The 12,203-nt window shown below is 38.5% G+C and overlaps 1 protein-coding gene across 5 annotated transcripts in view; it reads left to right on the top strand.

Annotated features, from left to right (window-relative positions):
• Window positions 1-12,203, top strand: part of USP24 (ubiquitin specific peptidase 24) — a 103,893-nt gene that overhangs the window by 51,709 nt on the left and 39,981 nt on the right. For all 5 annotated transcript variants that reach the window (XM_044430472.1, XM_044430471.1, XM_044430470.1 and 2 more), the window contains exons 28-42: window positions 1,174-1,259; window positions 1,390-1,483; window positions 2,322-2,477; window positions 3,284-3,381; window positions 4,442-4,537; window positions 4,646-4,874; window positions 5,091-5,250; window positions 5,406-5,561; window positions 5,813-5,883; window positions 6,432-6,592; window positions 8,084-8,145; window positions 8,992-9,183; window positions 10,286-10,403; window positions 11,334-11,478; window positions 11,702-11,821. In XM_044430472.1, coding sequence (XP_044286407.1) covers window positions 1,174-1,259; window positions 1,390-1,483; window positions 2,322-2,477; window positions 3,284-3,381; window positions 4,442-4,537; window positions 4,646-4,874; window positions 5,091-5,250; window positions 5,406-5,561; window positions 5,813-5,883; window positions 6,432-6,592; window positions 8,084-8,145; window positions 8,992-9,183; window positions 10,286-10,403; window positions 11,334-11,478; window positions 11,702-11,821 — 1,944 coding nt within the window. The remainder of the gene's footprint in view (window positions 1-1,173; window positions 1,260-1,389; window positions 1,484-2,321; window positions 2,478-3,283; window positions 3,382-4,441; window positions 4,538-4,645; window positions 4,875-5,090; window positions 5,251-5,405; window positions 5,562-5,812; window positions 5,884-6,431; window positions 6,593-8,083; window positions 8,146-8,991; window positions 9,184-10,285; window positions 10,404-11,333; window positions 11,479-11,701; window positions 11,822-12,203) is intronic.

Raw genomic sequence — 12,203 nt, 5'->3', positions numbered from 1 at the left:
CCACCGCAGAGAAAGCCCTCCTCCGGGTACTTACTCTCCTAATTTCTTTCATGGAGGGTTCCCGGAGAAGGGACTCTCCCGCAGATCTCAAAGGGCGGTCGGGCATATACGGACGTAAGCGCTCGTGCAGGTAGCCAGGACCCAAGCCGTTTAGGGCTTTGTAGGTCATAATCAACACCTTGAATTGGGCCCGGGCTTCAATGGGAAGCCAGTGAAGCTGATGGAGGACTGGAGTCATGTGAGCATAACGCCCCGTCCCCGTCAGCAACCTGGCAGCTCTATTTTGCACCAATTGAAGTGTTCGGACTGTCTTCAGGGGAAGCCCCACGTAAAGCGCGTTACAGAAGTCTAGGCGGGAAGTCACCAGCGCGTGTGTCACCGTCGCCAGGCAGTCGTATTCCAGGTAGGGGCGCAGCTGATTAATCAGCCGAAGCTGAAGGAAGGCGTTCCTCGCTACCGCTGTCACCTGAGCTTCCAAAGAAAGCATGGTTTCTGTAATCATCTGAACCTACTGCAAAAGCTGCTCTAGCCATCCATCATGGGATTCAATTTTAGTTGTGGCTGATAGGACACATGCCAGCAGTGGGAGGACTGAGTGAGAATGGTGAAAACTATGTTAGTGCACAAACCACTTAATTTTCAATCAGGTACACCCAGGCAAAAAAATAAAGTAAAATCATGCACCATGGAAACCACACAGGAGTTGCTTGTCATGACATGTGAACCCAGCCCTCTGGAAGCTGAAAAATCAGTCAGAAAAGCTGAGGAGATTTGCTTCGGTGTACAGTCCCTGAAACCCTTCCAGTTGAATTTCCCCCAGCCTAATTGAGATGCAAAGTAAACCTGTTGGAAAAGGCTAACACCTTATTGTCCTCAATAACTTATTTGCTGGTTGTTTGGGACTGAGTATATTGCTCAAACTGTAATCAGAAATGCAAAACGTAGATTTTTTTCTCCATCTCCTAGAACTATTCAACACAATTTCACAATAACCCTGCAGAATTGCAAGTGCTCATGAGGGGATAAACAGGAGTTAGTTTTAAAAGTGCTGTCCCGTTTTGGCAAGTAGCTGACATCCATTGGTGTGGTTTCAAATGCATGTTGCTTGCTTTTAAACACTGAGAACCCTCCAAAATTGCTTCAATGGACTAATTCCATGTTCTTAATTTTCAGGAAAAATCTCTCCCTGGAGTAGTAATGGCTCTCGTGTGTAATGTGTTTGACATGCTTTACCAGCTTGCTAATTTAGAGGAACCAAGGTAAGTTGCACTGTTGGCTTACTGTAGATATACTGCAGAGTTTAAATGATTGCATGCTTGTAAAACATTTACAAGTTTACAGAAACTCCAGTTCAGTAGAAATTGATTGCATGTCTTTTGTACTTATCAGGATTACCTTGAGAGTTAGGAGGCTTCTCTTGTTGATTCCTACTGACCCAGCTATTCAAGAATCTCTTGATCAGCTAGATTCTCTTGGACGGAAGGTACCCATTTTTCTGCTAACTATAAATATAAAAATTATAGTAGCCATTGCAATTAAAATAAATACTATGACAATTAGGTAGGGCGTTAAGTAACTTTGCTGACTTTGAATTAGTGCCAAGTAAAGTAGGTTGCAGGCAATACAAACAGCTGCAGAATCACTAGCTATCATGGAAGTAACTGGCTAAGTTTAATTTGAGTAAAATGGCATGATAGTTTTGAAAAGTGAGTATTTCTCTTGCTTGGCACACATGCCTGCCTTCTAGGGATTCCCACAGCATGGCTAATGTGCTTACTTTCACTAGGACAGCAAACTATTGCAGGGTTAGCACAATCATGTATTAGCTTGCATGCTTCAACCCTAAAAATGCTACAGAATCTATTACCTTTAATGTACTTCCATTTAAGCCACAGGCTCATTTATCCCTCATCTTAACACTGTTAGCCAAGTTGCCCATGCAGGATAGTAGAAAGCAGGCACTGCATCCTAAGTATTTCCACAAAGCTAGCAAATTTCGTACACAATAAGCTGAGGTAGAGAAGGCATTTGGATCATCAGAATTTAGTTCTAAAATGTGTGATACATATTGCCAAAGAATGCTAGTTTGAAAGAGAAGTTAACTAATGTTGTTTCGGCTCTGAAAAAGAATGGCCATGTCAGCAGTCCTTAAAAACTTATTTGAAAGTTTGGTGTGATATAGTGCAACCTTGTATACTTGATAATTTCTTGAGTTAGGAAGTTCGGGACTCTGATGGCTGGTTCTAGCAATCATATAGCAGAATAAGTATACATCAGAACAACCTACTAGTCATATATCTCTATGCTTGCTTTTTTCTCAGAAAACGTTGCTGTCTGAATCAAATTCTCAGTCTTCAAAATCCCCATCACTTTCTACAAAACATCAACACCAAACTAGTGCTACTTCAATACTTGAAAGTCTGTTTAGGTCTTTTGCTCCAGGGATGTCTACATTTAGAGTACTTTACAATCTTGAGGTAAGACTACATTTGGGGGTGGGTTGTACCTCAGTTGTAGAGCACCTCCTTTGCAGGCAGAAGGTCCCACAATCAATCTCTAGCATCTCCAGGTAAGACTCAAAATGTTTTCTACAGCCTTGAAGAGCTGTTTCCAGTCTAGCCAGAATGGAGCTAGATGAACTAGTGGTCACTCAGTGTGAGGCATTTTTCTAAATACAGCAGCTACATTAACTCAGTGTTCTTCATAACTATCATAGCAGCAAAGGATCAGTTTTTGGTGATCCTGCAACTATTCCAATGAATTTGATAAAAAATGGTCTAATTCCTATAGTATTGCTGTGTTTGTCAGTCAGATTCCTTTAAAAGGAAATAAAGAGTATATGAACTCTTGGTGCTCAACAACACAAGTGATTTTTGCAGGAGATCCATAGTAATAACTCTTCTCTCTGCAAGCTTCCTAGACATCAAATTATCAACTACTCAGACCCCCACATGGCACTTCCTCCCCACTTTCATCCATTCTTTCTGTCCTTAGTGATGTTAAAAACTCCTGCAACTTCTCTCTTCAAATGCCTGCCATTGCTACAGGCCTTATGAAAACTTTAGGGTACCAAAGGATCACTTCTGCTACTTTGAATATTTTTAATAGTGTAAAAGATGTTGATAAAATATTAAATAACTGTGCTTTGCAAGGACCCATTGAATTCAGCTGATAAAGGAAAGAAAGTGCCATAGTACAGTGAGTAATTCTTGGGTGAGAGAGGCTTAGCTGGTGGCTTTTTTGAAATTCTGCTGCTTCTCTGAACTCTGTGCATATTTTTCAGGTCCTGAGTTCCAAATTAATGCCTACCGCAGATGATGAAATGGCAAGAAATTGTGCCAGATCTTTTTGTGAAAATTTCCTCAGAGCAGGTGGTTTGAGGTTAGTTTTTTAAGCATGTGTTTTCAGCCAAACATATCTTTAGGACCTTCCAGCAGTCTGAAAATTAATCTTTGAGCATTCATAAACCAATCAGAATTAAATAGCATTTATTATGTTCCTAGTAGTACTAGTATTTAAGAAGATCTTCCAAATTTTGTTGGAACAGTATAAATTTTATTATACTAGATAATTTTCAGTTCTCAACTTGTTAGTTGTTGACCTCTTACATGCATGCAGTTGGTTAAATTTTCAGCAGAGATGCTATCTCCATCTACTTCATGCATGCTACATACAGAGGTGCCACAATTGCAGTGTGCAGTCATTATAGTCAATCCCTCTCCCTCTCTTTTATACACACACACACACACACACACACTTTGCCACCTTTTTAAAATTGCTGACAGCGAATGGTTATTTTCTCCAGAATTTGGAATGAATCTTTTTCAAGAAACTGATTTACTGAATGGTTAAATATATTAATAGTATTGTTTTCTTTCTCAGAACTGTGGCTAATATTCCAAAATAATTTTGCACAAAAATTTCTATGATGTGAAATAACTATCCAGATCACTTCAGGGATCTATATGCTATCAATTCAGGTGTGACCCCCACTTGTGAAAACTCAGGAAGGTCAAGAAGTAATTTTTGTCGCATTTACTCCCAAGTCATACCAGATATCCCAACTTAGGTATTCAACTATTGTGTTTTATTTGCAACAGAATATAAGCCCTAACTTGTAGCCCCTCTAAATGGGAAAATACATGGTCTAAGGGGACACTATGCATGTCCCTTTAGGGGACTTCTGAATGTACACTTCAGTGAACTAGTCAGTTTGGAGGAATAAGATGAGGTTATGTATGGCATACAGGTGTAATAGTAACTTATGGATCTTCATCTTCACCTGCAGCTTCCAAATGTTGACTGACTTTACAAAGAGATGGCAATTTAGCATTAAATTGGCTGGGTTTGCTGGCACTGAAACATGTGGAAGAACAAAATCTGTTCAACTGACAATTGTTTATATGCTTAAAAATATAGCTGATAAAAATGTGTTTTCCAGTTTGGTGGTGAATGTTATGCAGAGGGACTCCATTCCAACAGAAGTGGACTATGAAACACGGCAGGGCGTGTATTCAATATGCCTGCAGTTGGCAAGGTATATGATTGATTTTCTCAGAATAATGATATGATACTAACCAACTGAAGAGTTCAGTCTCCTTTATATGTGTTCAGACATGTGTGACACAGTTCTTTTTATGTGTAGGTTTTTGCTTGTTGGTCAAACAATGCCTCCATTGCTTGATGAGGATCTTGTTAAATACGGAGTGGAAACTTTATCTTCACGCCCATTCCGTAATGTGAACCGGCAAACTACCAGGCAGATGTCAATATGTGGAACCCCAGAAAAGTCATCATATCGGCAACTATCCGTTTCAGACAGATCTTCCATAAGAGTAGAGGAGATTATGCCTGCTGCACGGGTTGCAATACAAGTAAGGCGTGTCGATGTGTTTACAACTGCCAGCTAAAAGACAGGGCTTAAATAGTCTCTGTACAGATTTTTAGTATTTTTTATACCACCATATCATAAAACCTCTGCATACCAAATTGCTACCTCTTTCCAACTATGTTCCTTGGTCTTTATTTGCAAGTGCTCCCTCGCCTTATGCTTAGGTATTCTGAATGGGAAAAAAACTCTTTTCTTTCAGACAATGGAAGCAAACGACTTCACATCCACAGTTGCTTGTTTCATGAGGCTTTCATGGGCTGCTGCTGCAGGGCGGCTCGACCTGGTGGGGAGCAGCCAACCAATAAAAGAAAGTAACACTCTTTTTCCTGTGGGAATTCGTAACCGGCTTAGCAGCTCAGGTACTCATTAGTTTAACTAAATTAACAGCAGAGGCTTATTCACTGAGACCAGTGTTATTTGTGAAAACTTTTTATTTTACCCATCTATTCAAACCTAAGTTGAGAGAGTTACATTTTAAGCTTTGAAAAACTTTTAACTTGAAAAACTTTTACAGGAAGCAATTGCAGCTCAGGAAGTGAAGGAGAACCAACAGCTCTGCATGCTGGGATCTGTGTTAGGCAGCATTCTGTATCCACGAAAGATGCATTGATTGCTGGTGAGGCCTTGTCTCTCTTAGTTACATGCCTGCAGCTCCGCAGTCAGCAATTGGGTAGGTTTAAAAGAAGCTAATGAATTTCTCCTAATACTATTTCTCGAAACAGTACCACATAAGCTAAACCTTTTGTCCCAAATGGGCCCAGTTCTTCCTTCTCACTATCCTGCTCTCCCATTTTTGCTTTACCTCCCTTTCTGTTTCACTCCAGTATTATACTATAACACTAAACAATGACATTGTCATTTATACATAATATGCTGATATTAACAAAACAAATTGACAGTCCAACACTGTTTTTACCTTAGGATCTTTCTACAACCTCCCTTGTGTTGCTGACTTTATCATAGACATACTGCTTGGCTCACCAAGTGCTGAGGTGAGTGGCTTGCATTTATATTAAAACAAGTTCTTTTACAAGGAGTTCTCAAGTTGTTTCATATGGGACAAATACCATACAAGATACAACTGAAAAAAGTTTATTACAGTGACTTCAGTGGCTACTTATGCAAATTGATCTATAATGCAAATAATTTCCTAGAATAAGAAAGCTGTGCTACCTGAGGGGGCTGGGTTTCCGATAATTTAGCTACATGCATTTTTATCATACTTTTTATAGCAGGCATGGGCTGCTTACACTCCCATGACCTCTCACTATTGGCTATGCTGGCTAAGGCTGATGGGGGTTGTAGACCAAAATATCTGGAAAGCCATAAAGTTGTCTATCCCATTTTAAAGTGAAACAACTATTTGCATCAAGCTGTGATAAGTCAGCAGAAGAACTAGTGAGTAAAATAAATTTATGTATATTTATAGTGCCTGCTTCTAAAATGTGATTGGGCAGAATACTGTGCCCGCTTGGGGCATTTTTACAAGATACTGCTTTTAAGTTACTGTAAACTCGAGCATGCTTCTGCTTTGTTCCAGATTCGTCGTGTTGCCTGTGACCAGTTATATACCCTCAGCCAGACAGATACATCAACTCACCCTGATGTACAGAAACCAAACCAGTTTCTTTTGAGTGTTATCCTTACAGCTCAGCTGCCCCTTTGGTCACCTACCAGCATCATGAGAGGAATCAACCAGAGGCAAGTTGGAGGCATGTTTTTTCAATAGAGAATGTAAGAATTAAGAATAAGAATTTGTCTTAAAAGCTTATTTAATCCAAGAGCAGTACATTTGCAGAAAAACAAGTATTAAAAGTCAAATGGAGAGTGTTGAGCTCCCTTGTGGATGCTTTTATGTAAGACTGGGATAGCCATATAATACAAAAACTTGGGACAGACTTTGAGTCCTGATGGTAAGATGAAAAGCAAATACTAGATGCACATTTGGAAGTAGCATTGTTTACCATCCAAAAATTGCTGTTTATCCTCAATTTTAGACTACACCTACATTTTAACACTGATCACTGATAATACCCAGAATAAGCTAAACTAATCAATCTATTTTATGCTTAGCCCAAGGTTTTCTGGGGACCCTTCAATAAATAAGTATAAAAACAACTTAAAGTGAGGCATGAAACTAAAAATAAAATCCAGCACAAATTCAGCAATTACAAAAAAAAAACCACAGCAGCCCCAGATTTTTAAACCTGAGTAGCACAGGCTGTATTGATTATTTAAAAGTCCTTGGTGAACAGAAAGGTCTACACCTGGCGCCAAGAAAACCCCCTCAAAAATGGTGCCAGGGACACCTTCCTAGGAAATCTATTCCATGACTTGAGTGCCACTTCTAGACTGGCTTTCTTCCTAGTGATTACCTGCCTTACTTCATTGGTTATGAGCATTTGGAGTAGGACCGCCAAAGACAATTTTAAGGTACATATGAGAGAAAACAACTATATTTTGTTCCATGGTATAGTCCAAAGCTTTTTAGGGTTGTAATGGTTCAAACAAGTGTTTTAAGTTGGGCACTGGAATGGCAATGCAGCTGACAACACAGGTGCAACATGCTCTAAACACCTAGTCCCAATTAATAAACTTGCTACCCTATTCTGAAACAATGGCATTTTCTGAACAGGTTTTTAGAATGCATTGAAATAGTCTAAACAGGAGTTTACCAGAGCATGGCTAATGATGGCTGTGATATCTCAATCCTGGTAAAGTAGCTGGCATATTAGCAGTTGCTGATAAAAGGTACTCCAAGCCAGACAAATCACATGAGCCTCTGATGACAGTACTGGATCAATAAGCACCTCCACACTGTGAATCTGATCCTTTTGGGGAGTATGACCCCATTTAGAACAGACTGGCAATACTCACCCAGGTGACAATCATCCTGCAAATCCTCAACAGATGGTCTGAGACCATTTGGCATTAAATATAATAGTAAATCCTATTTTAAGCTGTTGGTGTTTCAACATGACTGTGCTCAATATGATAATCCTTAATTGATTGAAAGCTTAAAATGAAAATATCTTCACTTAATAGCATAGAGTGTGCCTATATTAACTGACTGGCTAGTCTTGAATAAACATTTTTGTGGCTAAATAGAACATGTGAAAGTAGAGATTTTTGTGAAATATTTTTATACTTATCACAATCTTCTTAGTATTAATTGCCTGCATTTGTTTTTAGACTGTTGTCCCAGTGTACAGAGTACTTTGACCTTAGATGCCAATTATTGGATGATCTCACATGTAAGTAGTAGGAAGCAAAACTGCTTGGTTCTTCAGACACTTTAAGAAAATGTCTTTAAGTAAACCATTCCTATAAAGAGGAGTGAAGAACTAAGGTCTTCTAGAGAAACCATTTACTTTTTGACAAAACTAAGCTGATATTTGTTTCTCTTGTGATTCTTCCTTCTTGAAATATACTGTTCTTCTTGATGGTTCATCTGTCACAGTCCCATACAAAACTGTGTGTGCACAGACCAACATCTTCCAGAGGTCAAGTAGTAGATCCTCTGCCCCTTATCCTAAACTAATAACTTGCCTAAGGGGTTACTTAGTTTAACATAGATGTACAGTTCATTTGCCTAGAGTGAATTGTTGATACCAAACACCAGGAGGAGTAGGAGCATCTACCATTTCAAAGCCAAAAGAAACTCTGCACTCCTCTTTCTTGTGGATGGAAAGAAGATCTGAGAACCATTGTGGCTGCTTCACAATGCTTTGTACAGATAGAATAGACAGGCAGTAAACCTCTCCTTCACAACTAGGAAACATGTACAGGAGAATAAGCAGGTGATAAGGCTGTTTGTTTTCAGTTAAATATTTGTAAAGTTTGGGGTGGAATATTTAACAATGGATTATCACCTCCAATATGCTAATTTAGCAGTGGTGGCTTTAATAATAACAATCTGAAGTTATATGTATCTACAGGATCTCTTATTCCAAGGTACTCAGTCTTAGCATTTAATTTCCAAAGCTCCAGGTTCCCTTTTAAACTAAATACACATTTATTTCATGCAGATGACTTAAAAAGAGTTGTACTTGTGCTGTATAGAATTAATTCTCTCCTTTCTACTTATTTTTAATGCCTAGCTTCAGAAATGGAACAGCTAAAGATTAGTCCAGCTGCCATGTTGGAGGATGAGATCACATGGCTGGATAATTTTGAGCCCACCCGTGCTGCTGAATGTGAAACCAGTGAAGCAGACAATGTGTTGTTGGCAGGGCATTTGAGGCTCATTAAGACCCTTCTCTCACTCTGTGAAACAGAGAAGGAAATGCTAGGTAATTATTGTTTTAAAAACAGATAATTATTTTTTTCCCCAACAGCTCCTACTTTTCAGCTGGGATTGTTTAGATCAGTACTTTTCCTAATATGTCCATGTTTCCTCACACCAAGTTTCAGTACTCAGTTTCACAGTGAAAAACTTTCTTCTGAGTAATCAGTGGCAGTTGAGCACTGTACATTTTGCCATAACATTATGCATCATAGAAGCATCTATGATTCATTGCTGCCTTTTTATTTCAGATCCAAATGTGTCTTCATCTGGAATTTTTTAACAAGCTTTCCATTTGTGCTCCTTAGTGTACTTTTGGGAAAATGTTTATCTTACAACTTTAAAAGCCGTGTACAGAAACTGCTGTTAGTGCATTGTGTTATATTGTTCAGGACTAGACATTTGGATGGGCAGGTTTCTTGGATGGCTACAACTAACTGTGAAAATAAAACTTATAGGGCATTCTTTCAGATATCTTGCTTAATCCACAAGTATGATATAATGAGAATAATATCTGAGGAAGCAGAAATTGTCTACTTCCAGATAAAAATCACTGCTGCGAGAATATATTTAAAGTAACAATGGTTTAAAATGAGAAATTTGCACTTTTTCTGATTCCATTCCAGTTTAGGTTTTTAGTGCTTTGATCAATGAGATAATTGGGACAACATGCACAGTTTACCAGGGAAACACAGCTATATACGTGTCGCTTGCAAGAAAACAGGAGCAGTATGTGATGCTGTCTGGGGGAACTATTAGAAAGTCATTGCTGAGTCATCAGTTCTAAAGGAAAGAGAAGCTGTTGTTTCTCTTTTTTAAATATAAAGAAGGCAATCATGAATACTATAATGTTCGTTAAAACCATCATATTCAGGTCACAAATCCATTTAGTTGGAAATACCTGTTCTGACTTGCAGAGGTGTTCTCAGCTGCACTTCCTGAAATTCTTTTTAATTGGAAATTCTCAGGATTTGAACTGACCACCTCTATGAAATTCATATGCTCTGGGATGGAGTGATGATCCCTAACTAGATACCTTTCTCTTGCATGTCCATGTCCTGTAAGCACTGTAATGTTTAATACTGAAGAAAGCTTTGCTCTTTTCATAGGTTCATCTTTAATCAAACCATTGTTAGATGACTTCCTCTTCCGAGCATCTAGGATTATCCTGAACAGCCATTCTCCAGCTGGCAGTGTTGCCATTACTGAGCAAGACTTTCACCCAAAGTAAAGAGTTTATTAGTACATTAATGGCAGTAAGCAAAGAAATGCAGAGAAATTGTGTATTCCATTTTATGTGCTCAGTCAGATTTTTACATGTGTAAAGACAAAATTTATATCTCTTGGTTTTTGTTCAAAAAAAAAAAAAACATTACACTAGGCTTTATGGGCCGCTTCTCTGTGTGCCAAAATTAAGTAGCTGAGAAGAAATGTGGATCCCAGACCGGCTGCTAATATAGCAATATTATTTAGTTATAGATTATACAAAATTGTATTATTCTCACAGGCTCTTTGTTAAACGTCTTTAAGGTTGCAGTCATTTCACATACACTAAGAAATACACTACATCAGGCAGTAATTTATTTAGTAGTTGTAATCTGCATAGCAGCAGTGATGTCGTTACCATAATCCAGGGATCTCTGTCACCCTCTCTGAGAAGCACAAAAGCAATTATTTTTTCAAAAAAATCTCAGACCAATGGAGGTTGTTCAGCACAACTGTAGCATTTAGCTATATCATTATTGCCAGAAATGTGCCATGAATTCTTACTACTCCCCATTACTTCATTCCATAGTTCCCCAAAATGTTGCATGTTATATCCAGAAATAAACAATTCTAGTCCCTAAATTCTGGATTTAGAGCAGAAATCTAAGCACTGTTCTGCTGAGTCTCATTTACTTACATTCAGGATGCATCCTTTACTGTATATCAAGGAATTATAAATACACAGAACATTTCTACTTCTTGCCTATACCTGCAAAATAACATCCACTAATCTGGGAAATTAAATTCCCCACTCAGTTTTAAAATTAGACACAGATGGGCATTAAATATAGCTTTGATTCCCTTTGGCAAATACTGAAAGTAGGTCATAACTGACTAGTATGAAAACTGAATATGGAACATAAATAGATTCTGTTTGTTATTCCCGTCTAGATGCAGCACAGTAAATAGCCGATTAGCAGCATATGAAGTGCTGGTAATGCTGGCTGATAGCTCTCCTTCAAATCTTCAACTTATTACAAAAGAATTGCTTTCAATGCATCACCAGCTTGATCCAGCTCTTTCCAAGGAATTTGATGTAAGTCGGATCTTTCAGTGCAAGTGGGAATTAGTAACAAAAAACTACATTTTATAAAAAGAAATGTCATTTTCAGAGTGGGTTGGAATAATGCCAGTAAGAGAGAACATCCCAAAGACTGATTTTTTTTTCTTTAAAAAACTGAATGAAGAATATACTTTCTGGGAGATAATTATAGTCAGTAAAGTTTGCACAAACTTCTCTTTTCTTGCTTCTTCTTCAGTATCTTCCACCTGTAGATGGTAGATCCACTTCAGGATTTGTGGGGCTGAAGAATGGTGGAGCTACATGTTACATGAATGCAGTTTTTCAACAGCTCTATATGCAACCAGGACTTCCTGAGGTAATAGTTTTTCATAGCTCTTGTGCCAACTGTGTTAAGGCTACCTTTATTTTTTATAAAGGTTGTGGGAATGAAGGAGATCTGCAACACACAACTAAGATGAAAATAGCCACAGCTTTGAGGTTAGACCAACACCAGCTAGTTTGCAAATAGGTCTGGGATTCATATCCATTCATATAGACCAAGCAAGTGCAGACCATTATTGCTGGGTGGCATACTTTAGAAGAGAATTTCAGGCAGTAATTTCAGTTGAGGTACTGGCTTACAAACATGAGGATGTCTTTTCAGCATACCTCTTCTAAGGCAGTCCGTAACTCATGCAGAAGTGCTAGAGTGGCAATAAAACAAAGTTTCATGCAGGAATTGCAAACTGGGCTCTAGC

Source organism: Varanus komodoensis, unplaced genomic scaffold (genome assembly GCF_004798865.1).
Source record: "Varanus komodoensis strain SLA01 unplaced genomic scaffold, ASM479886v1 scaffold20_1, whole genome shotgun sequence".
Classification (NCBI taxonomy): domain Eukaryota; kingdom Metazoa; phylum Chordata; class Lepidosauria; order Squamata; family Varanidae; genus Varanus; species Varanus komodoensis.
Note: the sequence above shows the minus strand (reverse complement) of the source record. Positions and strands in the feature narration are given on the sequence as shown.